The sequence below is a fragment of the Papio anubis genome, chromosome 13 (genome assembly GCF_008728515.1).
Source record: "Papio anubis isolate 15944 chromosome 13, Panubis1.0, whole genome shotgun sequence".
Taxonomy (NCBI): Eukaryota; Metazoa; Chordata; class Mammalia; order Primates; family Cercopithecidae; genus Papio; species Papio anubis.
In genome coordinates, this window is record NC_044988.1 from 100,108,410 (window position 1) to 100,133,719 (window position 25,310).

The 25,310-nt window shown below is 49.2% G+C and overlaps 1 protein-coding gene across 1 annotated transcript in view; it reads left to right on the forward strand.

Moving 5' to 3' along the window:
- Positions 1–11,362, forward strand: part of ASS1 (argininosuccinate synthase 1) — a 57,794-nt gene extending 46,432 nt beyond the window's left edge. Inside the window, exons 14-16 of the mRNA XM_021927129.2 lie at positions 4,790–4,946; positions 9,660–9,725; positions 11,072–11,362. Coding sequence (XP_021782821.2) covers positions 4,790–4,946; positions 9,660–9,725; positions 11,072–11,117 — 269 coding nt within the window. The 3' untranslated portion in view covers positions 11,118–11,362. The remainder of the gene's footprint in view (positions 1–4,789; positions 4,947–9,659; positions 9,726–11,071) is intronic.
- The last annotated feature ends 13,948 nt before the right edge of the window (positions 11,363–25,310 follow it).

Consider the following 25,310-nt stretch of genomic DNA (forward strand, 5'->3'; position numbering starts at 1 on the left):
AGGCTCCCTGTACACATGAGGAAACTGAGGCTCAGAAGGAAAGCCTAAAACCAGAAGTGGCCTAGCTGGGTTTGACCCCTAAGTCAGGCTGTCTCCAGGCAGAACCTGGACCTATTCCATGAACTTGAGGGAGAGGCTCTGTGGACCAGGAACTCAGCCCCAGACCCCAGTACTGCAGGAGCCAGATCTTGACCATGAAACCACTGGGGTGGCCACAGGGCCTGAGCCTTGCCACACACCCAGCCAATGTGTGGAAGGACCAGTGGGTGACATGAGCACCTGAGGCGGGGGTATCCCCGTTTTGCAGGTGAGGAGCCCGGATTTCCATGCCTTGCCTGGATTCCAGCCTTGGAATCCTGACTCTAAAATCCAATCCTCATATGGTGTAACAGGGGTCCCCAAACTACAGTCCCTGGGTCAAATCCAGCCTGTCACCTGTTTTTGTTCAGCCCCTGAGCTAAGAATAGTTTTTACGTTCTTATTTATCTATTTATTTGGGGCACTTTCACTCTTGTTGCCCGGGCTGGGGTGCAATGGTGCGATCTTCGCCCACTGCAACCTCCGCCTCCCTGGTTCAAGTGATTCTCCTGCCTAAGCCTGCTGAGTAACTGGGATTACAGGCACGCGCCACCACGCCTGGCTAGTTTTTGTATTTTTAGTAGAGTTAGGGTTTCACCATGTTGGCCAGGCTGGTCTCAAACTCCTGACCTCAGGAGATCCACCCGCCTTGGCCTCCCAAAGTGCTAGGATTACAGGCATGAGCCACTGCATCTGGCCAGTTTTTACATTTTTAAATGGTTGGGAGGGAAAAAAAATTTAATGCTATTTCATGACAAATTATATAAAATTCAAGTGTTGCTGAGCACGGTGGCTCACGCCGAGCAAGGTGGCTGTTTTTGCATTGTCTGTGGCTCCCCTGGAGTGGCAAGGGTAGGTTGAGCCATTTTGAGAGAGACCCTAGGACCCGAAGAGCCTCAAATATTGACTCTCTGGCCCTTCCCACCCCCACTCCATAACATACACATACCCTTGATTTGGGCATTACATTAAATAGCTGCCCTGAGCTGTGGGAGGACAGGCTGCTTGCTGCCTGAGGCTGACCCTCACATCTTTGGGGGCCTGGACGTCAGGGGACCCGTGCAAAGTTAGTATTAGTTAATCTAATAGCTTCCTGGGCTAAGCTCTCCTCCCCTCGCCTCTTCCCCTCCACTCTCAGATTTTGTTTCCTTTTAAGCCTCCTAATCACTGTAACTCATCTCAGGATTTCAGGAGGGCTCGGTGGTTATTGGCTGGCGTTATTTCTCCCTGCCATTGTTCCTGGCAGCTTTGAAGCCGAGTTCTGCCCCCCTTCCCAGGTACAGACAGGTGCTTAAATACCATTGTCTCCTGCGGGCTTTCCAGCCTGGTGGGACTGCAACCCTGAAAGAAGGATTTTAGTTACAAAGTGAGGGAGTTATTAAGATGTGGCAGAGGAGGGAGCACCTGGCTGGGCTACTCCGGGGCCTCCACAGAGGCTGATCCCACCATGGCTGTGGCCGTGGCTGCCACTTATCCTGCTGTCTTGCTGCCAGGCTCTGAGCTGGGCACCTGATGGGGTATTATCTAATATTAGCTGTGCAGAGGTGAGGAAACGGGGGCCCCGAGGTGAAGACACTTGCCCAGGCTCTCCTGGCTGGTGATGGGCAGCTTTGAGCTGGGGACAGGCCAGCTGTAGCAGCCAAGTTCCCAGTTATTCCAACAGATTCCAGGATGCTCATGATCAAGGGGCACGGCGGCACAGGCAGGGGAACCCTGGGTGTAGGGCACAGTTTGGCTCCTGGCTGCGGTCACGGTGCCTCTACACTGGACTGGCTGGGTTGAGTCCTTGCTCTGTCAGCCAGTGACAAGCCCTCTACATCCCAAACTGAGGTACAATGATTAGGAGACTTAAAAGGAAACCAAACCTCAGAGTGGAGGTGAGGGACAGTAGGGGCTTCTTCTTGGTGGTGATCACTAATATTAACTTTGCCCTGGTCCGCTGACATCCAGGGCTCCACAAACACCAAGACCGGCCTCGGGCAGCAGGCTGACCCCCACAGCTCAGAGGGGCTGTTTGATGCGATTTTCCCCGTGAGGGATACAGAAATGGTACAGACCAGGGCTTTGCTTGATCATCTTACTTAACCTCCCTAGGCCTCAGTTTTCCCATCTGAAGAGTGGGAATAACAGTTCTACCTGTCTGGTGGTGAGGACTAAAAGCATGAGTATCTGTGAAGCGCCTGGAACTATGTCTGGCAGACGAGTGGTTATTCCAGTGCGTGAAATAACTGCGAGCGCCTGGCGTGGGTTCCCAATGTGGAGGCAGGGCACTTGGAGCCTTGCCTCTGGCTGGGTTAATGGTCTTGAGCAGGTCTGTCTCTTCCCTGAGCCTCAGTTTCCCCTCCTGTCAAATAAAGGGCACCAGGCTGAGGGCACGCCAGGGTCTCCTCCCAGTCCCGTCTAGCTCCTGAGTGGAAAGCCCACCATTCCTCCAGGAATGGCATCCAGGGTTAGCCTGGCAGGACCCCAGCTTCAAGACCCTGGCAGGGCCCAGTGGAGCATCTCATCCAGGGGGTATAGCTCACCTCTTCTCCCCTCACCTCCATTTCTTTAGCAATACAATGGGTATAAGGTGCAAGGCACACAGAATTGCTCCAGTTAGAAAGGGTTGCATGTGTTTGGTTGGGCCTAGCAGCATGGGGGAGGGGTCCCCCTCTAGCTCAGCCCTACGCCCCACCCACAGTGTATCTACAGGTCTAGAGGGTGCAGGGTCTCCCCCAATGCAGTTTAAGCCAGGCTCGCTGTCCCCCAACCCAGGCTGGGTCTGCTGGGAAAAGAAATCTGAGCAGAAGACCCCCGTGGGGGCAGAGGTAAAAAATTCTGAGATAAAGCCCAGGCCAGTTGCTCCCACGGAGCTCTCTGTCCTATCTCTGGCTCCATCTCCTGTCTTCCAGCCTGGAAACTTAATGGGCTAATTATCCCCGCTCCGTCAGAAAGATGGCCAAGCCCAGGACACCAGGGCATGGGGGGCTGGGAGAACAGCAGCGGCCCCCTCCACAAGGGTCTCGGGGTGTGTTGGAGGAAAGCCCTGGGCCAGAGTTAGGAGTACTTCATCAGACCTGGGCTCTTCCACAGTCTTGCTGTGTGGCCTTGCACAGGCTGTTTCCCTCTCTGGGCCTCTCTCCCTATGTACAGTGAGGGCTGGCACACAGCATGGTGTTCAAACTGCAAATGCAAAACGCTTTGCACTCTGCGTTCTCTCACTGAATCCACACAACCTCTGGTTAGTCATGTTTTCTCACTGTGCAAATGAGTAAACCGAGGCTCAGGGAGGTTACATCACTTGTCCAGGTGTGGCTGGGATGTGGACTCAAAGAATGGGACACTGGAGAGCAAGGGCTCAACCTCTACTCTCCCTGCTTGGCCCTCCCCCACCTCTGCAAGCCCCAGGACCCCATCCCAGAGGCCTGTCCCCTTTCCCACGGAGGGCCTCAGCAGGTGCCCCCAGGGGCCTGGGCCTCCCACAATAGCCGCAGCCCCTAGGCTGACCCGGCCCTTTATCAGGGCAGGAGATCATGCGCCATCTGGCCCCGCAGCTGCCCAGGTGGGCTCACCTTCCCGGCTCCGTTTCAGGAAACCCTAGCCTTGCCCTGTCCCTCCCCCAAGCCACGGCCGGCCTGCCTGCCGCCCCTTGGTCCCAGCCTCCATCAGAAGCGGCTAGAGAGGGGCCGGGGCCAGACTGGGGTCTGAGCGCTACCCCTCCCTGGCCTTTAGGGTTCTGGGGGAGAGGGGAGGGAGCGTGTTTCTCAGGTACCTCCTGCCCCCACCTACACACCAAGGGATGTTCTGGCCATAGAGAAAGCTCCGAGTTGATCGTAGGAAGCAGAGTTGTTACAACTTGGGCCAACAGAAGTCAAATGGAGGCTCCCCACTTCCAGCCTGTGTGATCCTGGAGAAGTTTCTTAACTTCCCTGAGCCTCCCTTCCTCACCCAGAAAGGCGAAAGGCTAAGAGAGTGTCTCTCAGAGGGCTGTCTATGAGGATTCAGGGAGCTAGCGCAGATGAAAGCCTGAGCACAGTGCTGCTGCTTATCTATGCAGAAATATTCTATCACTAGCAGGTGCAGAAAACAGCCCACTGATTCCAAGGGGCCTGCCCACCCTGAGGGGTGGGCTCCAGCCAGGACTCCAGTTCACGGTAGCCCCTAAGGCCAGTGCGGCTCAGTGCTAGGGGCTCCACACGAAATATTACTATGACATCCCCACTCAACAGATGGGGAAACAGAGGCACAGAGAGGGGAAGGTTATGCATGGCCATGGTCTTGAACCACCACCTAGCTGCCTGCACTGGACACCCACATCACCAGCCCCAGGCAGCACGTGCCTCTGAGTACTGTCTGAGCCTTCTGCTTCCCCCAGAAGATTAGAGCCTCCATTGGGCCAGGGATGGGGGCCCTTTACCATTGTGTCCCCAGTTGCTGGCTTGTGGCACTTCCTGAATGCCTACGGCATGAAGCAGTGGGTCACTTCCCTCCTCCTGACCCTTAGGGAAGTGACCTAGGTGGTCACCTCCTTACCCACAGGCCCTTTGCAAGGTTAGAGGGCAAGGCTATGAAAGCATGGTCCTCAACTCAGCCGCTGGCAAGCGCACATTGTACCAGACGCATGGGAGGCAGTCATGGTCTGCATGGCGGGGTAAAGCATGCGGCACCCGTCCTGTGCCCTTGCAGTGCAGGAGGCCTCCCTAGTGATATCCCGTTTTCCTCCCCGCAGGTTTCTGGCACAGCCCTGAGTGTGAATTTGTCCGCCACTGCATTGCCAAGTCCCAGGAGCGAGTGGAAGGGAAAGTGCAGGTGTCCGTCCTCAAGGGCCAGGTGTACATCCTCGGCCGGGAGTCCCCACTGTCTCTCTACAACGAGGAGCTGGTGAGGTAGGTGCCCCACACCTCATCCTGACCGCGACTTGGGCACAGAGCCTATCTTTTGACTGGATCCTCAAGACATCTGTGCCTGAGCACATGTCAGGCACCATGCAGAGGATAGAGCAATGGTCACCGAGGATATAGACACCACTATGCTTCCGTGGAACTTACAGGCTAGCCGGGAGAAAGGCATGGATCAAACCATCACCAGAATGTAGAATTAGACAAGGTGGCAGCGGGCTATGAGGAATGCAGGATAGTCTGGCTGGGTATAATAACTGGGATTGGCTAGGAGGGGTGGTGCATGCCTGTAAGTTCAGCTATTTAGGAGGCCGAGGTGGGAGGATTGCTTGAACCCAGGAGTTCAAGACCAGCCTGGGCAACATAGAAAGCCCTTGTCTCAAAAAAAATACATATATATAAAATAATTGGGGTTGTAGAGAAGCTCCTTTGCTATTCAAACAATAGCAGAAAGAGTTAACAGGTGAATAGCAGGGAGGGGTGGGAGGGCAAAAGAGGCCAGGGGGAGGGAGCCGAAGCTAGATCTTAAAGGGAAAGGCAAGATGAGATCTGTGCATTTAGAGGGTCCTCCTGGCTGCTCTGGAGAACGGATTTGAGTAGGTGGGAGGGCACCTGTGGAAATGCAGTAGCTTGGACCAGGCTGACTCCCGGACTAGATAGCAGCAGGCGAAGGTGACACAAATCTAGGAGGAGGGATTGAAATGACTTGGATGTGGAGGGAGATGGAGGATCCAGAATCACTCGTGTCTGGGGTCGTGAGCAGCTAGGTGCAGTCCCTGGGTTGAGGAAATGCTCTTGAGGAAGGATCATGCATTTGGATTTAGGTGTCATGAGCATGGGTTTCTTTTGAGATAGCTGGGAAAACTAACTAGAAGGCCATCAGACACTTGGGTCTAGAGTTGAGGAGAACCTAGGCTGAAGACCCTGGAGCATCATAGGCATTTTGATGTTCTCTGAAGCCCCGGGCCAAGAGAGACTGCCTAGGGGAAAGTGTGGAGTGAGACAAGGGAACCAGCTAGGCAAGATGGCGTACACCTGGAATCCCAACTCTTTGGGAGGCCAAGGCAGGAGGATCACTTGAGGCCAGGAGTTCAAGACCAACCTGGGCAACATAGTGAGACCTCATCTCTACTAAAAATAAAAAAATTAGCTAAGCGTGGTGGCATGTGCTTGTGGTCCCAACTACTTGGGAGGCTGAGGTGGGAGTGTCTCTTAAGCCTGAGAGATCAAGGGTGCAGTGAACCATGACCATGCCACTGTACTCCAGCCTGGGCAACAGAACAAAACCCTGTCTCAAAAAATAAATCCATAAAATATTAGCCAGGTGTGGTGGCATGCACCTGTAGTCCTAGCTACTCAGGAGGCTGAGGCAGGAGGATCACTTGAGCCCAAGAGTTGGAGGCTGCAGTGAGCCAGGATCGCACCACTGCACTCCAGCCTTAGTAACAAAGTTAGGCACTGTCTCTTAAAAAAAGTTAACACAAGTGGAACCATGAGGAGATTTCTCATTGATGGACAAGGCAGAAGGTGGCCAAGGTGGAGCCCCTGGATAGGCAGGAGGGCCCTGGTGAGCCAGGGCCAAGGTGGCAGCTAACGACTGGCCACTCCTGTGTCCGTCCCGTGGATGAGAGTGACCTGCACCAAGGGATGAGGTGTCACCTCCAGAGGTCACCTGGCCAAACTAGAGATGGGGCAGGCCCCTGTGGGACAGACAGCCCCCACTGGACGAGGGTCCCCTAAGGCCCAGCTTAGCTCAGGCCGAGGCCAGCCCCTCCCTCCTGGAGGCTGGTTGGGAATTAAAGTACGAGTCTTGCTTGCCAGTCAATATTTTTTTCTTTCCCTTCTCCTTGCCATGTTGAGTCTCTCCCCCCTTCAATCTTTCTAAACACGTTATAAGCCATAAATACAACTGAATCAGTTTAGATCAGTCGGGGTAAATGTCAAATTATCTTCTCTCTTTCTCTCTCTGGCTCTTTCTTCCCTCCCCCTCCAAATCAACAGCCTCTAATAATCTGTCCAACCCTTCATTAAGCCTTACAGTCTCACTCAGGGAGATTAAATGAATAAAGTAAAAAGGGAAAGGGGGAAAAAAAGAGAGAAAAGCAGGAGCATTTATTCTCACTGTGTCTCCGACCATTTCCCTTTTCTTTTTGATTTCTACATCGCTGACTTGAAAGCCCTTGAGTGACAGCGTCACAGGGCCCAGCGAGGAAGCCGCGAGAGGCAGCAGAGCTGGAAATGCCGCGGCACAGTCGGTAGAAAGTAACGTAATTATAGAGCAGGTCAGAGCCACTCGAATGAGCAAAAATAAAAGCACAAGAGGTTTTCTGTAGACCGTCAGGGGAGGTAAAAAAAAAAAAAAAAAAGAAACAAAAAAAATTTCATTGTAAACTCTTTTTCCACCTCCCCTCTCACTTCAAACCACAATTTTAAAAAGAGGTTTTTTTAGTTTCTGAGAAACCCCTCTTAGAACTCCCAGCAGCCTCATGGGACGTTTGTCCCTGGACGTGGGCCCTCTTTGCAGGGGCTGCCAGGGCAGTTGGGAAGGTCCTGCCTTGGGGAACGGGATGGGGAGAGTTTGTTGTGACTTGTGAGAGATGGAGGTGAAGGGACAGATGGTCACGGAGGTGGGGGGGATTCTGTGTCCTGCATTCTCCCTGCGCTGAGGACAGGGGCCAGTGGGGCTGAGGCTCGGTTTCCAAAACAAGGTCTGTTCAAGGGATCTGAAGAGGTTGGTGGTCTAGTTTGGTCCAACCCTTCCTAAGCACCGATTCTGCACAGAAAGGGGTGGCCAGCAAGTCTGGCATCTCCTCCTCTTCCAGGGAATGAAAGCTCCTAGTGGCTTCAGTGCCTGAGCCCTGGAGGGGCTGTGGAGCTATAGAGGAGGGAGGAAGGGAAGTCAAGGAGGCGCAGGAGTACGGGATTGACTTTGCAGAGAGTTCCACGCGCCCACCGGCTTCAAGGCCTGGTGAAGGTCAGGGCCCGGGTCCTGAACGAGTCACTGGGGCCAGGCAGATGCAGAGACCTCATTGGTTCTTGTAAAAAGTCCACAGTCTACAAAGAACCAGTCAGAGGTCCAGCCTCAGGGTCTCAAAGCAGCAGATCCTCCTGCCCCCCCCGACACCAACCCCCCCTCACCCCCATCAATCTCACTTCTCTAGAGAGGGCCCCTGAGGGGACAAGCCACCTCCTTGTCACTGGGAACCTTGAATCAGCTTTGTCCCAGGACTGCAATTCTGCAGAGGAGGGGCTGATTCAGAGCAGGACATGACAAGGGACCCCATCCTCTCAGAGGCTTGTAGAGTAGGAGGCATCTGAGTCCACGTGCCCTAAGTGCTTAGCACAACCATAATTAATGAAGGCAATGGGTGATTGATTGCTTGTATCTGGCCCCTCCCTGTGGACACCACTCTTGCTCTTCCTTCCTTGGCACCTGGCCCAGCACCTGGCAGGCAGCAAAAGGTTTAATAAATGCCTGAACAAATGAATGAGTGAATGAATAGTGTTAGTACTAGTGGGTGCTCACTGTGTGCCAGGCACTAGCTACATCATTTTTTTTTTTGAGACGGAGTCTCACTGTGTCACCCAGGCTGGAGTGCAGTGGCCGGATCTCAGCTCACTGCAAGCTCCGCCTCCCGGGTTCACGCCATTCTCCCGCCTCAGCCTCCAAGTAGCTGGGACTACAGGCACCCGCCACCACGCCCGGCTAGTTTTTTGTATTTTTAGTAGAGACGGGGTTTCACCATGTTAGCCAGGATGGTCTCAATCTCCTGACCTCGTGATCCACCTGTCTCAGCCTCCCAAAGTGCTGGGATTACAGGCTTGAGCCACCACGCCCGGCCCCAGCTACATTATTTCATGTGGAACCAAAAGTGACGTTGAGAGCTAACCACGCATTTGACAGGTGCGAGGCCGAGGCTCCGAGCGCAGGAATACTGGCCTGGGCTCTCTGGTGGTGTGTGGCGGAGCCAGGACGCAAACCCCAGTCAGCCAGCTGGAGTGACTGCCATGGTTAGGAAGGTTGGGAGGAGCAGCTAAGGGTGGAGAGCCCCAAAGCAGAAGGCTGGTGAGTCTGGGAGATGGAAACTGTAGAGAGGTAAAAATCTACTGAGTACAGCAGCAGTCAACCCAGCATTTTCCATGACACACTGGCAGTGGGTACCCAGGTTTCAGGATGGATTAGGTGAAGTCTAACTGGTCGAACAAATGAGGGGGAAGGTGACTTCATGGGCCAATCTTGCTGTGAATGCTGGAGGCCTCCCTGCAGCTTGCAAAATGCCTTTGTGCTGTTGCAATTCACACCCTAAGGCCTTCTGAGCCTTCAGGTCAGTGGATGCCATCCACACAGTCCCGAAGGCACAGCTGGCTTGGACGCGTGCTCCATTTACAGACGGAGTGCTCTGGTTGGTAGGATTTCATAGGGCTAGTTCTGGGGCGGCTGCTCCTAGCCTCCCGCCACATTGTACAGCAGGGAAGAGGCTGCTGTGTGCTCCACTAGGGCGCTCCAACATTTGGGTTGGTGCCTGGCCCAGAAGAGGGTTCCCGGAGTTGTACAGAAATTAAATGGAAAGCCGACATGCAGGGAGGGTTTGGACCCACGCAGGTGGGTCTGGGAGGTGGGCTGCCTTTGGCCCCAGCAGTCCTCCCTTCAAGCAGAGGCCAGGGCCAGGCTGAGCTGACAAGCTTCTACTCTCCTTGCAGCATGAACGTGCAGGGTGATTATGAGCCGATTGATGCCACCGGGTTCATCAACATCAATTCCCTCAGGTGAGAAGCTCAGGGCCCTGATGGGCCTTCAAAGCCCCCAGGTGTAAAGAGTAGGCTTTAGATGGGACCTTTCCGCTGCCCTGCCCTAGACAAACCCCACTTTCCTGTCCATCTGCCCATAGCATCCTCAGAGGCATGCTTTGATAGCCAACAGTAACAGAGGGTCCTAGGTTCCTGTGTCCCACCTGGTGCCTCTGATACCTGCCCTCCCCTCCCCCTAAGCCACAGGGACTCCACTATGCGCTCCTTTGCACAGCAGGTTAAACAAGGAAATAGCATAGAGGTGGAGAGAAGCCTTTGTTTTCTGTCACCATACCTGAGCTGTAGGTCTAGCTGGAAGCCATCCTAGCCACATGGATCTCCATGGCCCAGGAGGGTGGTACACATCATCTGAAGTCACTCAGACCTTTGATCCTCTGGGAGTCACCAGTAAGGGTATCAGCTGTACGTGCCGCACAGATTCAGTGAAGGTTCAATATGAGCCTGTGGAAATCAAGCATGCGGCTTGGGCTCAGACCCTGGCATGCAGAAAGAGCCAGGGGGCGGTGCCAGGAGCAAGCACTCTCAGCCCAGGGCTGATGTGCTCAAGGGCAAACAGGGTCGTTTGTCACCAGCAGCTAACATACACTAAGCTGCTCTGGGGCACTCTCCTAGGATGTCTCATTTAATTCTTACGCAAAATTTGCAACTCCTCAGAAACAGGCTGAGTGGTTAAGTAACTTTCCAAGGGTCACACAGGTAGGAGGTGGTGGAGCTGAGTCCGGAGCACCTGTCCTGCTGGGGGTTCTCCATCACCAGCTCCCTTCTCATGGGGATTGGAATCTAGAAGAAGATGCAAGTCTGTCTCCCCTTGCTAACAACATACTCTGGGCACAGAGCCACCATTTTCTCCCAGAGCCAGTTTCTTGTCCCTGGAGGCAGCTCATGCCTGGAGAGATGTTGAATCTCGCCCATCTGCCGAGGGTCCTCTCCCTTCCCCTCAGTCACCTCCACCTCCCCTGCTTCCTGCACCCTCTGTTTGTATTTTATGACTCTATAAACCCTTTTAAATGGCCCAGAACACACAGGGCTTACATAATGGCCTCTTCATTTCTCCCATTGCCAGTTAAACGCTTTGTCTTCAACAATGACAAACAATGTTTTCCCCCTAAGATAAATTAATTACATTATCCTGATTGGAGGGCAGGAGGGGCCAGGGCGGGAGAGGGACTAGAAAAAAAGACAACTTCACACACATCTTAACAAACAGCTGCCCCCGCCACCCCAGTTCTGCCTGAATTAATTGAACCCAGTGTGTGTTGTTATTGTTAATTTACATTTTTCTTTGTTTTGAATCTGGTTTACAGGCTGAAGGAATATCATCGTCTCCAGAGCAAGGTCACTGCCAAATAGACCCCTGTACAATGAGGAGCTGGGGCCTCCTCAATTTGCAGATCCCCCAAGTACAGGCACTAATTGTTGTGATAATTTGTAATTATGACTTGTCCTCCCTGGCTGGCAGCGTAGTGGGGCTGCCAGGCCCCAGCTTTGTTCCTTGGTCCCCCGAAGCCTGCAGACGTTGTGTTGTCACCAAAGGGAAGGGTGGGGGGCAGCTGCGGTAGGGAGCTATAAAATGACAATTAAAAGATACACTAGTCTTTTGTTTCTTTGTTTCTACAGAGTGTGTGTGTGTGTGTGTGTAGTTAATCATGCTTTTCTTAGCCCAACCTTTGTGTTTTCGGACCTAAGTGCTGCCGAAGGCCACCATTTGCCAGACAGCCTGTTAATCTGGGAGTCAACCCCTCTCCAGCAAAAACTAGGAATCCAGAAGTGCCGCCTGGGTCAGATCCTAGCCAGCAGCCTGGGAATCAGTCACCAACTGTGGTCCTGTTGCAAATGTCAGGAAACCGAAGAAAATTTAGGGGATGCCCTTTCTCTGGGGATCACCTTTACTCATAGCCCACAGGGAGCTTCTACACAGGGCGGCCATGAGTGACCCCAGGACACTTATTACAGCTGTGTGGCCTAGAGCAGCCTAACTCATGAAGGAGGAGGGAGAGGCCTGAGCAGAGAGGAGAAAAGAGCAGGCCCGGAACTTGGCAGCACTTCCCACTGTCCACAAACCAGGCCCCAAAGCAGCCATGTTTGCAGTGTGGCCCCTTCCCCCCTTAGTCACATCTGATTGGACCGTGGATGGACACCTGACTAGAGCTGGCCAATCAGAAACCCCAGGAATTGGGCCTCGGCACATGGCCGGAAGTGAGGACATGTAAGGCAGGCACTCACTGTGGGATGCTGTGGATCTGGGGCGCAGAGCTGGTGTAGAAGGAAACGACAGGGAAAGGATGGGAAGAGAGGGTCCGTATATTAGTGTCCATATTCCTATCCTGGTGCTTCATGAAAGCTGGTGGCATCTCTTGGCCTGGTTTCCCTGACACCTGATATAATGAATTCAGGACTCCAGCTGAGTGAGGGAGTCTCTGCTCCTTGCAACCAAAAGCATCTTCACTGGGAAGACCTGAGTGCTGCTTGCTCTGTGCTTTTCCCTGGTTCTGAACTCAGAACCTGACCTCAGGGACTGTCTCACCACTCCACTGCCTGTGTCCCTGAGGGTTTCTCGCAAAAGAAGTTTTACCTTCAAAACTTTTTTCCTCCGATTATTAGTGGTAATAATAATTTATTATATAATAATTGGTATAATTATTATATAATTTATTATATAATTGGTATAAATTATACCAATAATTTATTATTACCATTCCGTGGTAATAATAAATGACTCAATATTAGCTTTGTGCCAAACACTTCGCTATATACTTTATTCACATTAGCTCGTTGAATCTTCAAAATCACACTTGGAGGTGGACACTTTCATCTCCATTATGTAGAGGTAGCAACGAAGCTGCAGATAAATTGACTTGCCAAAAGCCACTCAGCTAGCAAGTGACAGAACCAAGAACCAAACCCCGGCCTGACTGAGCCCCCAAATCTTGTGCGTTTGTCTTTTTGTTATTGTTGTTGTCAAGATGGAGTCTTGCTCTGTTACCTAGGCTGGAGCGCAGTCTCAGCTCACTGCAACTTCCGCCTCCCAGGTTCAAGCGATTCGCCTGCCTCAGCTTTCTGAGTAGCTAGGATTACAGACGCCCACCACCACGTCTGGCTAATTTTTGTGTTTTTAGTAGAGATGGGGTTTCACCATGTCGGTCAGGCTGGTCTCGAACTCCTGACGTAAGGTGATTCATCCGCCTCCCACCTCCCAGAGTGCTGGGATTACAGGCCTGAGCCACTGCCCCCGGCCATTATGTCTTTAACCATAGTGATAAACTGCAGCATCTTTAAGAAAAGAAATAACGGCCGGGCGCGGTGACTTAAGCCTGTAATCCCAGCACTTTGGGAGGCCGAGACGGGTGGATCACGAGGTCAGGAGATCGAGACCATCCTGGCTAACAGGGTGAAACCCCGTCTCTACTAAAAAAAAAAACAAAAAAAAAAAAAAAAGAGAAATAACAAGCCACGCGCAGTGACTCTCGTGTGTAATCCCAGCACTTTGGGAGGCTGAGGCAGGTGGGTCACGAGGTCACGAGTTCGAGATCAGCCCGTTTGAGACCAGCCTGGTCTCAGCCTCCCAGAGTGCTGGGATTACAGGCATGAGCCACCACGCCCGACCACATTTGGTATATTATCAGTCATGCTTTGTCTTTCTTTTCTTGTTTTTATGCTAAGCATCCTATAATGCACATATATTTTTTCCTATGCCTACAATATTTTTGCAGTTATTTAGGCTGAAGTATAAATGCTTTATATTTTATAGTTATAAATGTATAGCTTACACTTTAAAGTATAAATTGTATATATTTATGCTTTAATGGATATACTTTACACCCTATTTTTAAAATTTTAACATATCGTAAATGCTTTCCTATGACAATAAAAACAATCCTTAAGCCTGGGCACAGTGGTTCATGCCTATAATCCCAGCACTTTGGGAGGCTGAGGTGGGTGAATCGTTTGAGTGCAGGAGTTTAAGACCAGCCTGACCAACATAGCGAGACCCCATTCTCCATAAAATAAATAAATTTTAAAACTCCTGGCCGGGCGCGGTGGCTCAAGCCTGTAATCCCAGCACTTTGGGAGGCCGAGATGGGCGGATCACGAGGTCAGGAGATCGAGACCATCCTGACTAACACGGTGAAACCCCGTCTCTACTAAAAAAATACAAAAAAACTAGCCGGGCGCGGTGGCGGCACCTGTGGTCCCAGCTACTCGGGAGGCTGAGGCAGGAGAATGGCGTGAACCCGGGAGGCGGAGCTTGCAGTGAGCTGAGATCCGGCCACTGCACCCCAGCCTGGGCGGCAGAGCGAGACTCCGCCTCAAAAAAAAAAAAAAAAAAAACTCCTTAAACATTTTCAGCAATTACATAATATTTTGTTACATTGATACTCCCTAACTTCACCTTTCCCTATTTATATATTTAGTTCTTTCCATATTCTAAATTATTTTCTGCCTTTTGTTGAACTTATTTTTTATGTTTTAAATAAATAGAGATGGAGTCTCACTATGTTGCCCAGGCTGGTCTCAAACTCCTGGGCTCAAGTGATTCTCCTGCCTCAGCCTCCCAAAGTGCTGGGATTACAGGCATGAGCCACCATGGCCAGCCCTTTTGTTGAATTTAATGGAATGTTTTTAATAGTTGGTTATTAGCTATACTTATTAGTTATTGCTTTTTAGTAGCCTCTCTGAGTGTTATTTTATACATCTTTAACTTACCACAGTCTACCTTCAATTAATAGTATGCCACCTCGAGTGTAACATAAGAACTTTGTAACAGTACAACTCTAGAACATTTCACTTTATGCTTTTGTTGTCATAGATATGCTACCAAATCCCGTAATACATTGCTATTATTTTTGCTTTAGACAGTCAAATATCACTTTTAAAAGATTAAAAATAAAAATAAAAAATAAAGATTTTAAAAGATGAAAAATAATGGCGGGACATGCCTATAATCCTAGTACTTTGGGAGGCCAAGGTAGGAGGATTGCTTAAGCCCAGGGATTCAAGGCCAGCCTGGGCAACATAGAGAGACCCCCATCTTTACAAAAAAAAATTTAAAATTAGCCAAGTGTGGTAGCACAGGCCTGTGGTTTCAGCTTCTCGGGAGACTGAGGTGGGAGAATTGCACGAGCCTGGGAAGTAGAGACGACAGTCAGGAGTGACCACAGCACTGTACCCTAGCCTGGGCAATATCAAGACTCTGTCTCAGAAAATAAAAATAAACAGCTGAGATTGCACCAGTGCACTGCAGCCTCGGTGACAGAATGAGACTCTGCCTCAAAAAATCATAATAATAATAAAAGATTTAAAATAAGAAAAGAGTGTATCTTATATTTATCCATATATTTTTCTGATGCCCTTCATTCCATTGAATAGATCAAAGTTTCAATATATATCATTTTCCTTCTGTTGAAGAACTTTTAAAGGTATTTCTTCTAGTGCAGTGATTAATTCTTTCAGTTGTTTTTTTTTTTTTTTTGTTTTTTGTTTTTTTGTTTTTTTTGAGACAGAGTCTCACTCTGTCACCCAGGCTGGAGTGCAGTGGCTTGATCTCTGCTCACCCCAACCTCTGCCTCTCAGGTTCAAGCAATTCCCCTGCCTCTGCTTCCCAAGTAGCTGGGATGACAGGTGCCCGCCACCACGCTGGCTAATTTTTGTATTTTTTAGTAGAGACTGAGTTTCACCATTTGGCCAGGCTGGTATCAAACTCCTGACCTCAAACGATCCACCCACCACAGCCTCCCAAAGTGCTGGGATTATAGGCATGAGCCACTGCACCCGGCCCAGCTTTTACTTCTTTGAAAAAATTTTATTAACATTTACAAGTAGATCCTTGCTCCATTTTGAGTTCATTAGTGTGTAGGTCGTGATTCAGGATCCAAATTTATTTTTGAAAATACTGATATTAGGCCGGGCGCGGTGGCTCAAGCCTGTAATCCCAGCACTTTGGGAGGCCGAGACGGGCGGATCACGAGGTCAGGAGATCGAGACCATCCTGGCTAACACGGTGAAACCCCGTCTCTACTAAAAAAGACAGAAAACTAGCCGGGCGAGGTGGCGGGCGCCTGTAGTCCCAGCTGCTCGGGAGGCTGAGGCAGGAGAATGGCGTGAACCCGGGAGGCGGAGCTTGCAGTGAGCTGAGATCCGGCCACTGCACTCCAGCCTGGGCGGCAGAGCGAGACTCCGCCTCAAAAAAAAAAAAAAAAGAAAATACTGATATTTTGCTGTTCCAGCACCATTTCTTAAAAAGTCTTTTTCCTATTATATTACCTTAGCATCTTTGTCAAAAATCGATGAGGCCAGGCATGGTGGCTCACGCCTGTAATCCCAGCACTTTCGGAAGCCAACGTAGGCGGATCACTTGAGGTCAAGAGTTGGAGACCAGCCTGGCCAACATGGTGAAACCCCATCTCTACTGAAAATATAAAAATTAGCTGGCTGTGATGGTGCAAGCCTATAATCCCAGCTGCTTGGGAGGCTGAGGCATGAGAATCGCTTGAACCCAGAAGGCAGAGGTTGCAGTGAGCCAAGATCACATCACTGCACTCCAACCTGGGCGACAGAGCAAGACTCCATCTCAAAAGAAAAAAAAAAAAAATCAATTGATGGGTATGGGTCTACTTCTGGACTCTCAATTCTGCTTCATTAATGTTATGTGTCTAGCCTTACGCCAAAAACTCTGACTTGCTTATTATAGCTTATAGTAAATCTTACACCTCATTCTTTTAAGATTGTTTTGTCCTTTACTGGGTCCTTTTATTCTGGGTCCTTTACTTTTCCATATACTTTTTTTTTTTTTTTTTTTTTTTGAGACAGAGTCTCGATCTGTCACCCAGGCTGGAGTGCAGCAGTGGTGCATCTTGCCTCACTGCAGCCTCCGCCTTTCAGGTTCAACCAGTTCTCCAGCCTCAGCCTCCTGAGTAGCTGGGATTACAGGCGTGCACCACCACATCCAGCTAATTTTTGTATTTTTAGTAGGGTTTCACCACGTTGGCCAGGCTGGTCTTGAACTCCTGACCTCAAGTGATCCGCTCACCTCGGCCTCCCAAAGTGCTGGGATTACAGGTGTGAACCACCTGCCCAGCCCACATACCTTTTTTTTTTTTTGAGACGGAGTCTCACTCTTGTCACCTAGACTGGAGTGCAATGGCACGATCTCGGCTCACTGCAACCTCCGCCTTCCAGGTTCAAGCGATTCTCTTGCCTCAGCCTTCTGAGTAGCTGGGATTACGGATGCCCCCCACCTCCTCCGCCTAATTTTTGTACTTTTAGTAGAGATGGGGTTTTGCCATGTTGGGCAAGCTAGTCTCGAACTCCTGACCTCAGCCTCCACCACTTCCCAAAGTGCTGGGATTATAGGCATAAGACACTGTGCCTGGCCCATATAAATTTTTTTAACAAATTATTTATTTCTTCAAAAAGTCTGCTACAATTTCATTGGAATTGCATTAAAACAACGGATTCATTTGAAGAGAATTGTCATCTGAGTTAGTCCATTACCATTGCTATAAAGGGTTGTCTGAGATTATTTATAAAGAAAAGAGGTTTATTTTGGTTTATGCAAGGCTCTACAGGAAGCATAGTGCTGGGATCTGCTCCTGGTGAGACCTCAGGAGGCTTCCAATCATGACTCCTGGAAGCTTCCAATTACTGTAGAAGGTGAAGCAGGATACGGAAGGTTGTATCACATGGCAAGAGAGGGAGCAAGAGAAGAGGGACAGGTTCCAGGCTCCTTTTTAAACAACCAGATCCCAGGCGCAGTGGCTCATACCTGTAATCCCAGCGCTTTGGGAGGCCAAGGTGCTTGAGGTCAGGAGTTCGAGACCAGCCTGGCAACATGGCGAAGCTAAAAATACAAAAATTAGCCAGGTTCGGTGGCACACAACTGTAATTCCAGCTACTCAGCAGGCTGAGGCACAAGAATCGCTTGAACCTGGGAGGCAGAGGTTGCAGTGAGTTGAGATCATACCACTGCACTCCAGCCTGGGCAAAAGAGCAAGATTCTGTCTCAAAAAAATTAAAAATAAACCACTAGATCTTGTGTGAACTTATTACTGTGGTTAATTTTTTTGCATATGTATGTATTTCTCTCTCAAAATTAGGAGTCGAATTTTGTCAAATATTTCTCAACATCCTTTGAGATGTTTTCTCCTGTATTCTGTTAATACAATGAATTATATTAATTGATTTTTGAATGTTAAACCAATTTTATATTCCCACAGGAAAAATACCATTTGGTATTATGAATGTAATTTGCTGAAATTTTTTTTTTTTTTTTTTTTTTTTTTTTTTGAGGGCGGAATGTATGCTATCACCCCAGGCTGGAGTGCTGTTTGGGATCTCAGCTCACTGCTGGCTCGCCTCGGGTTCCCGCCATTCTCCTGCCTCAGCCTCCGGGTAGGCTGGGACTGGCCGCCACTGCCCGGCTAGTTTTTTGTATTTTTTTAGTAGAGGCGGGGTTTCACCGTGTTACAGCCAGGATGGTCTGATCTCTCCTGACACCCGTGATCCGCCCGTCTCGGCCTCCCAAAGTGCTGGGATTACAGGCTTGAGCCACCGCGCCCGGCCTTTGCTGAAATTTTGCCAGAGATTTTTTGTGTCTATATTCACGTGGGATGTGGATCTGTAGTTCTCTTGTGGTTCTTTGGTTTTTGTGTCAGGGAGAGAGTGGCCCCCCAAAAAATACATTCAGAAGTGTCTCTCCACCTCCTCTGTTTTCTAAAACAGCTTTTGGGTAGGATTGGTAATATTCTTTCATAAATGTTTCATAGAATTCACCAGTGGAAGGCCAGGCATGGTGGCTCATGTCTGTAATCCCAGCACTTTGGGAGGCTGAGGTGGGAGGATTGCTTGAGCCCAGGAGTTCAAGACAATCCTGGGCAACATAGCAAAACCCCCATCTCTGCAAGGAAACAAAAAGAAAAAAATTCACCAGTGAAGCCATCTGAGCCTGGAATTTTGTATGTGTGTGAGGCTTTTATTTTTTTATTTTTATTTCTTATTTTTTTTCTTGAGATGGAGTCTTGCTCTTGTCTCCCAGTCTGGAGTGCAATGGCATGATCTTGGCTCACTGCAACCTCTGCCTCCCGGGTTCAAGTGATTCTCCTGCCTCAACCTCCCAAGTAGCTGGGATTACAGGCACCTGCCACCATGCCGGGCTAATTTTTTGTATTTTTAGTAGAGACAGGGTTTCACCATGTTGGCCGAGCTGGTCTTAAACTCCTGACCTCAGGTGATCCACCCACCTCCGCCTCCCAAAGTGCTGGGATTATAGGCATGAGCCACTGTTCCCAGCCTGAGGCTTTTAAAAAATAAATTTGGCCAGGTGCTGTGGCTCACGCCTGTAATTCCAGCACTTTGGGAGGCCAATGCAGGCAGATCACTTGAGTCCAGGTGCTCAAGACCGGCCTGGCCAACATGGCAAAAACCCATCTCTACTAAAAATACAAAAATTAGCCAGGTATGGTGGTGCATGCCTGCAATCTCAGCTACTCGGGAGGCTGAGGTTGCAGTGAGTTGGGATTCTGCCAGTCCACACCAGCCTGGGTGACAGAGTGAGACTCTAAAATAAAACAGAATAGAATAGAATAGAATAGAATAGAATAGAATAGAATAGAATAGAATATTCTGTTTCTTTGATTTATGTAAGGCTATTTAAGTTGTCTATTTCCTCTTGGATCAACTTTGGTAATTTGTTTCTTTTGAGGGATTTAACCATTTCATCTCGGTTTTCAATTTTATTAGCACAAAGTATTTTTTATAGTTTTCCTGACCTCAAGTGATCCACCTGTCTAGGCCTCCCAAAGTGCTGGGATTGCAGGCATGAGCCACCACGCCTGGCCCCTTCTAGGTTTTCTGCTTAATGATTCTTATATTCAGTGAAGTGTGTCTACTCTGACTGGGGGAAACTCAAAACAATTCTCAGTCCTGTATGAGATTCTCAGTATTTTTTTTTCCCTCAAAAGTTGCTCTTGGCCGGGCACGGTGGCTCACGCCTGTCATCCCAGCACTATGGGAGCCTGAAGCAGCAGATCACGAGGTCAGGAGTTCGAGACCAGGCTGGCCAACATGATGAAACCCCATCTCCACTAAAAAATACAAAAATTAGCCAGGTGTGGTGGTGCATGCCTATAATCCCAGCTTCTTGGGAGGCTGAAGCAGAAGTATTGCTTAAACCTGGGAGGCAGAGGTTGCCATGAGCCGAAATCAGGCCACTGCATTCCAGCCTGGGCAACAGAGTAAGACTCCGTCTTGGGAGAGGGGAAAAAAGTTGCTCTTGTTTGGTCTCATGGGGTTTTACTCTATCCATGAGACTGGCAACCACCAGAGACTCAAATGGACACTTAACGGATTGCTGGAGGCCTTTCTCCTGTAGTGCCCTCCTTGCTGGTTGTCAGTCCCAGATTTCAGCTGTGTTGGCTTCCCCAAACCCCATCTGTCTTCTCAGCTTTGCATGATCACTGGACTCTGTGTCTCCTCCCCATTTGGCAGTTTTAGAATTACCTGCAAGCAGAAAGCTAGGTGATGACAGGGCTTGTCTTGTTAGTTTCCCTTTTCTCAGGAATCACAGCCCTGTGCTACCAGTTGTTGAGTGTCTGGAAATAGTTGTTCCTTGTGTTTTATACAATTATCTGTTGTTTACAGTGGGAGGATAATTCTGGACCATCTCAGTCTTTTGTGGACAGAAATGAAAGTTGATTTTTTTTTTTTTTTTTCCTGAGACAGAGTCTTGCTCTGTTACTCAGGCTAGAGTGCACTGTGATCTCAGCTCACTGAAACCTCAAAATCTAGGGCTCAAGTCATCCCCCCACCTCAGCCTCATAAGCAGCTGGGACTACAAGCACCCACCATTACACCCAGCTAATTTTTGTATTCTTCATAGGGACATGAAACATGGCTCACTGCAACCTCCACCTCCCAGGTTCAAGCAATTCTTGTGCCTCAGCCACCTGAGTAGCTGGGATTACAAGTGCACACCACTATGCCCGGCTAATTTTTGTCTTTTTAGCAGAGACAGGTTTTGCCATATTGCCCAGATACTCTCAAACTCCTGGCCTCAAGTGATCCACCTGCCGTGTTGCCCAGGCTGGTCTTATACTCCTGTGCTCAAGCAATCCCCCTATCTTGGCCTCTCGAAGTGCTGGGATTACAGGCATGAGCCACTGCACCTGGCCTGATGTTTTTCAATATAACAATAATATAATCTAAATGCCTATAGGCCAGCCTGGCCTGAGATCACACTTAATAACTTGCTGACATGAATTGTGTAGTTTCTCATCCTAGCTAACATTCCACCCCTCATTGGCTCTCATCTCACTCAACATAAAACCCGAAGTCCTTACTACAGCCAGCACCAACTACCAGACGTGAAAGTGAGACCACATAGGAACTTCCCTCCGCAGACAGGCCTGACAGCAGCTGCCTGAACGATCCCACATGAGACTAGCAATAGAATTCCCTAGGCTGCTCACCTACAGCGAGCATGAGAAAGAATAAGGTTTTATTTTTATTATTATTTTTTTTATTTCAATAGTTTTTGGGGTACAGGGTTATTGCTTACATGGTAAGTTCTTTAGTGGTGATTTATGAGATTTTCGTGTACCATTACCCAAACCGTGTACATTGCATCCAATGTAGGCACTAAGTTTTATAGTTGTTTATGATGCAGCAACAGATAATTGATGCATTTATTATGGCCTACCAGCCCTTTCATGATCTGGCTCCCATCTGCTTTCCTTCCTCCCCTCCCTCCTGCTCCCTCTCATTCTGCTACAGCCCACTGTCTTCAAACAATCCAAGCTCCACCTGGAACATCTTCCCCCAAATAGCCACAAGACTCACTCATTACAGCCCCAGTGTGGCACTGACTATACCTTTATCCTGCCTCCCTCTTCTCCACAGCACATACCACCACCAAACATATGCATTGGTTTGCTTTGTGTATCTAGTAATTTTTTATTGAATGCTGGACATTGTTGAGTATCTCTCCCAATAGATAGGAAGCTCCATGTGGGCGGAGACCATGTCTGCCTCATTTGCAGCTGTGTACCAGATGCTAAAACCATGCCTGGTCTGTAACAAGTATTCAATTAATATTTGTTGAATGAGTTGAATATTCATCTTCAAGTGGACTCTGAACCCCACTTGAGGAGCATCAGGAATACATACTTCCTCCTCTGCTCCAGGAGCCCATAAAATGGTACCTAGGCATTCAGAAGCTATTCCAATCTAGTCCTCATGCCACAGCCCAGGACCTGCGCTCATTCACCTCTTTGTCCCTCCTGTCACTCCTCTCTAGTCACTGCATACACTCTTGACATGCGGTTGCCCCTGTTGTCAACACAACTGAGCCCAGCTCCACTGAGAAGTGGGTAGGAAACCACCACCTTAGGGAAGCTATGGTAGGTTTGCTTGGACACGGAGATGTTAGAACTCTTAGCTCTTCATCTATGCAGCCTCTCTCCACCTGGGCTTGCCAGTGTGGCCAAATGATCTTGATTAGCTATAGTTTCAACAAACAGCCTCCAGCTGTCACCAGAACCACCTTGTCCTCCAGCTCTCATATCCTATTGCAGGGATTAGCTTATTGGGACTGACTCTGCCTTCTCTCAGAGTAAATTCTGTCTTTGGTAGACCCTCAATCCTCCCACCCCCTGCTATAAGGCTTCCACAGAGTTGCCCCCAGACTGCCACTGAAGACTGGGTATGTCTGAATCCAAGTCACTCCCGACATTGAAAATATTTTCTAGGAATGTCCTTAGTCCTCAAGTCAATCTAGAAATACAAATCAATACTAGGATGTAAATACAATTGTTGGTATCTAACAACCATTGTTTAGTGGTTGTTTATGATGCAGCAACTTAGGCATGTAAGCAATAACCTTGTACCCCAAAAACTATTGAAATAAAAATAAATAATAATAATAATAAAATCTTATTCTTTCTCAGAGTGTCCAAATAGAATAATATTGAAAATTAAAGACTCAGAAAAATAGTTAAATTTTTTGTTTTGTGAAACAGAATCTCACTCTGTTGCCCAGGCTGGAGCGCAGTGGCATTATCTTGGCTCACTGCAACCTCCACCTCCCGGTTTCAAGCAATTCTTATACCTCAGCCACCTGAGTAGCTGGGATTACAAGCACACACCACCATGCCCAGCTAATTTTTATATTTTTAGCAAAGACAGGTTTTGCCATATTGCCCAGGATGGTCTCAAACTCCTGGCCTCAAGTGATCCACCCGCCTTGGCCTCCCGAACTGCTAGGATTACAGGCATGAGCCACCATGCTTGGCCCAGAAAAAAATTTTTATTTCTGATTCCAACATCTTCATCAAAATATTTTGGTTAATATTCATTTGCATTTCCTGCCAGTCGTTCTTTCATATGCACATTTGTTTACAGGCATGTCATGTAGTCTGTTTACACTGTGTACCTGTGCATTTGGTTTTTCGTTTTTTGGGGGTTTTGAGACGAGTCTCACTCTGTCACCCAGGCTGAAATGCAGCAGCATGATCTCGCCTTACTGTAACCTCCGCCTCCCAGGTTCAAGCGATTCTCCCGCCTCAGCCTCCCGAGTAGCTGGGATTACAGGCACGCACCACCACACCTGGCTAATTTTTGTATTTTTAGTAGAGACAGGGTTTCACCATATTGCTCAGGCTGGTCTCAAACTGCTGACCTCATGATCCACCTGCCTCGGCCTCCCAAAGTGCTGGAATTACAGGCGTGAGCCACCACGCCTGGCCTCTGCACATTTGTTTAATTTAACATAATAGCAGAATTAATTTTCCACGTTGTTGATAGGCTCCAGAACCAACTTGAATTGTACACTTAAAATTGGCCTATTTTGTATGATGTGTAAGTCACACATCGATAAAGCTGTTAAAAGCCAGGCTCAGTGGCTCACCTCTGCAGTCCCAGTGCTTTGTGAGGTAGAGGCAGCAGGATCACTTGAGGCCAGGAGTTTGAGACCAGCCTGGGCAACATAGTACAAACCCATCTCTGCCCAAAAAAAAAAAAAAAAAAAAAAAAGAAGGCCAGGTATGGTGACTCACACCTGCAATCCCAGCAGTTTGAGAGGCCAAGGCAGGCGGATCACTTGAGGTCGGGAGTTCAAGACCAACCTAGCCAACATGGTGAAACCCTGTCTCTGCTAAAAATTACAAAAATTAGCCAGGCATGCGCCTGTAATCCCAGCTACTTGGGAGACTGAAGCAAAAGAATCACTTGAACCAGGGAGGCAGATGTTGCAGTGAGCCGACGTCATGCCACTATACTTCAGCCTGGGCAACAGAGCAAGACTCAAAAAAAAAAAAAAAAGAAAGAAAAATTACCTGGGTGTGGTGATGCAGCCCCTACTGAGGAGGCTGAAATGGGAAGTTTGCTTCAGCCCAGGAGATTAAGGCTGTGGTGATCACACCACTGCACTCCAGCCTTAGTGACAGAGAAAGACCCGCCTCTCAAATAAATAAATAAATCTGTTAAAAATAAATACATGTATATTTGAGACAGGGTCTCACTCTATCACCCAGGCCGAAGTCCAGTGGTACCATCACAGCTCACTGAAGCCTCATGCTCCTGGGCTTAAGTGATCCTCCCATCTCAGCCTCCTGAGTAGCAGGGACTACAGGTGTGTGAACACACTCAGCTAACTTTTTTTTTTTTTTTTTTTTTTTTAAAAGAGACAGGTTTTTCACTACGTTGCCCAGGCTGGTCTCAAACTCCTGGGCTCAAGCAATCTCCCTACCTTGGCCTCCCAAAGTCCTGGGATTACAGGGAGGTGTGTGAGCCACCACACCCAGCCAAAAACGTAAATAAATATTTTTTTAATATAAGTGGGAGAAAGATGGCCAATGTTAAAGAAAGGCATTGAGAAGAACTTGGGCTAGCACAGTGCTGGGCTGGAGCCGAAGGGGGAGGAGAGGAGGCATCTGGTCAGAGTGGAGCCGAGGATCCTCCAAGGCAACTACGGGCAAGGCAGCTGGGATGAGGGGAGGGGCAGGATGCTGGACAGGCAGTTTGGCCTTTAAGGAAGGTGACGTGGGGTGCAGAGTGAAAGGGGAGAGCCCCAGCTCAGGGACCAGGCTTAGGTTACACAGATTAAATCCTGGTTCCTTCCTCTTTCACGGTGAGAACTTGGGCCAGGACTTGACCTCCTTGAACCTCAGTTTCTCCATCTGTAGGATGGGATTGTAATGGCCTTTCCTTCCAGGGCTATTGGAGGACCCAGGAGGCCCACAGTGGACCGTCAGGAACAGGAGCCTGGTCTCAGTCACTATTCCATGGGGACGTTCCACAGCATCAAGGAAGCTAGTCAAGGCACATAAAAAGTGCCTGACTGGCTGGGCGTGGTGGCTCACACCTGTAATCCCAGTACTTTGGAAGGCCGAGGTGGGCAGATCACCTGAGGTCAGGAGTTCGAGACCAGCCTAGCCAACATGGTGAAACCCCCATCTCTACTAAAACTACAAAAATTATCCAGGCGTGGTGGTGCATGTGTGTAATCCCAGCTACTCAGGAGGATGAGGCAGGAGAACTGCTTGAACCCAGGAG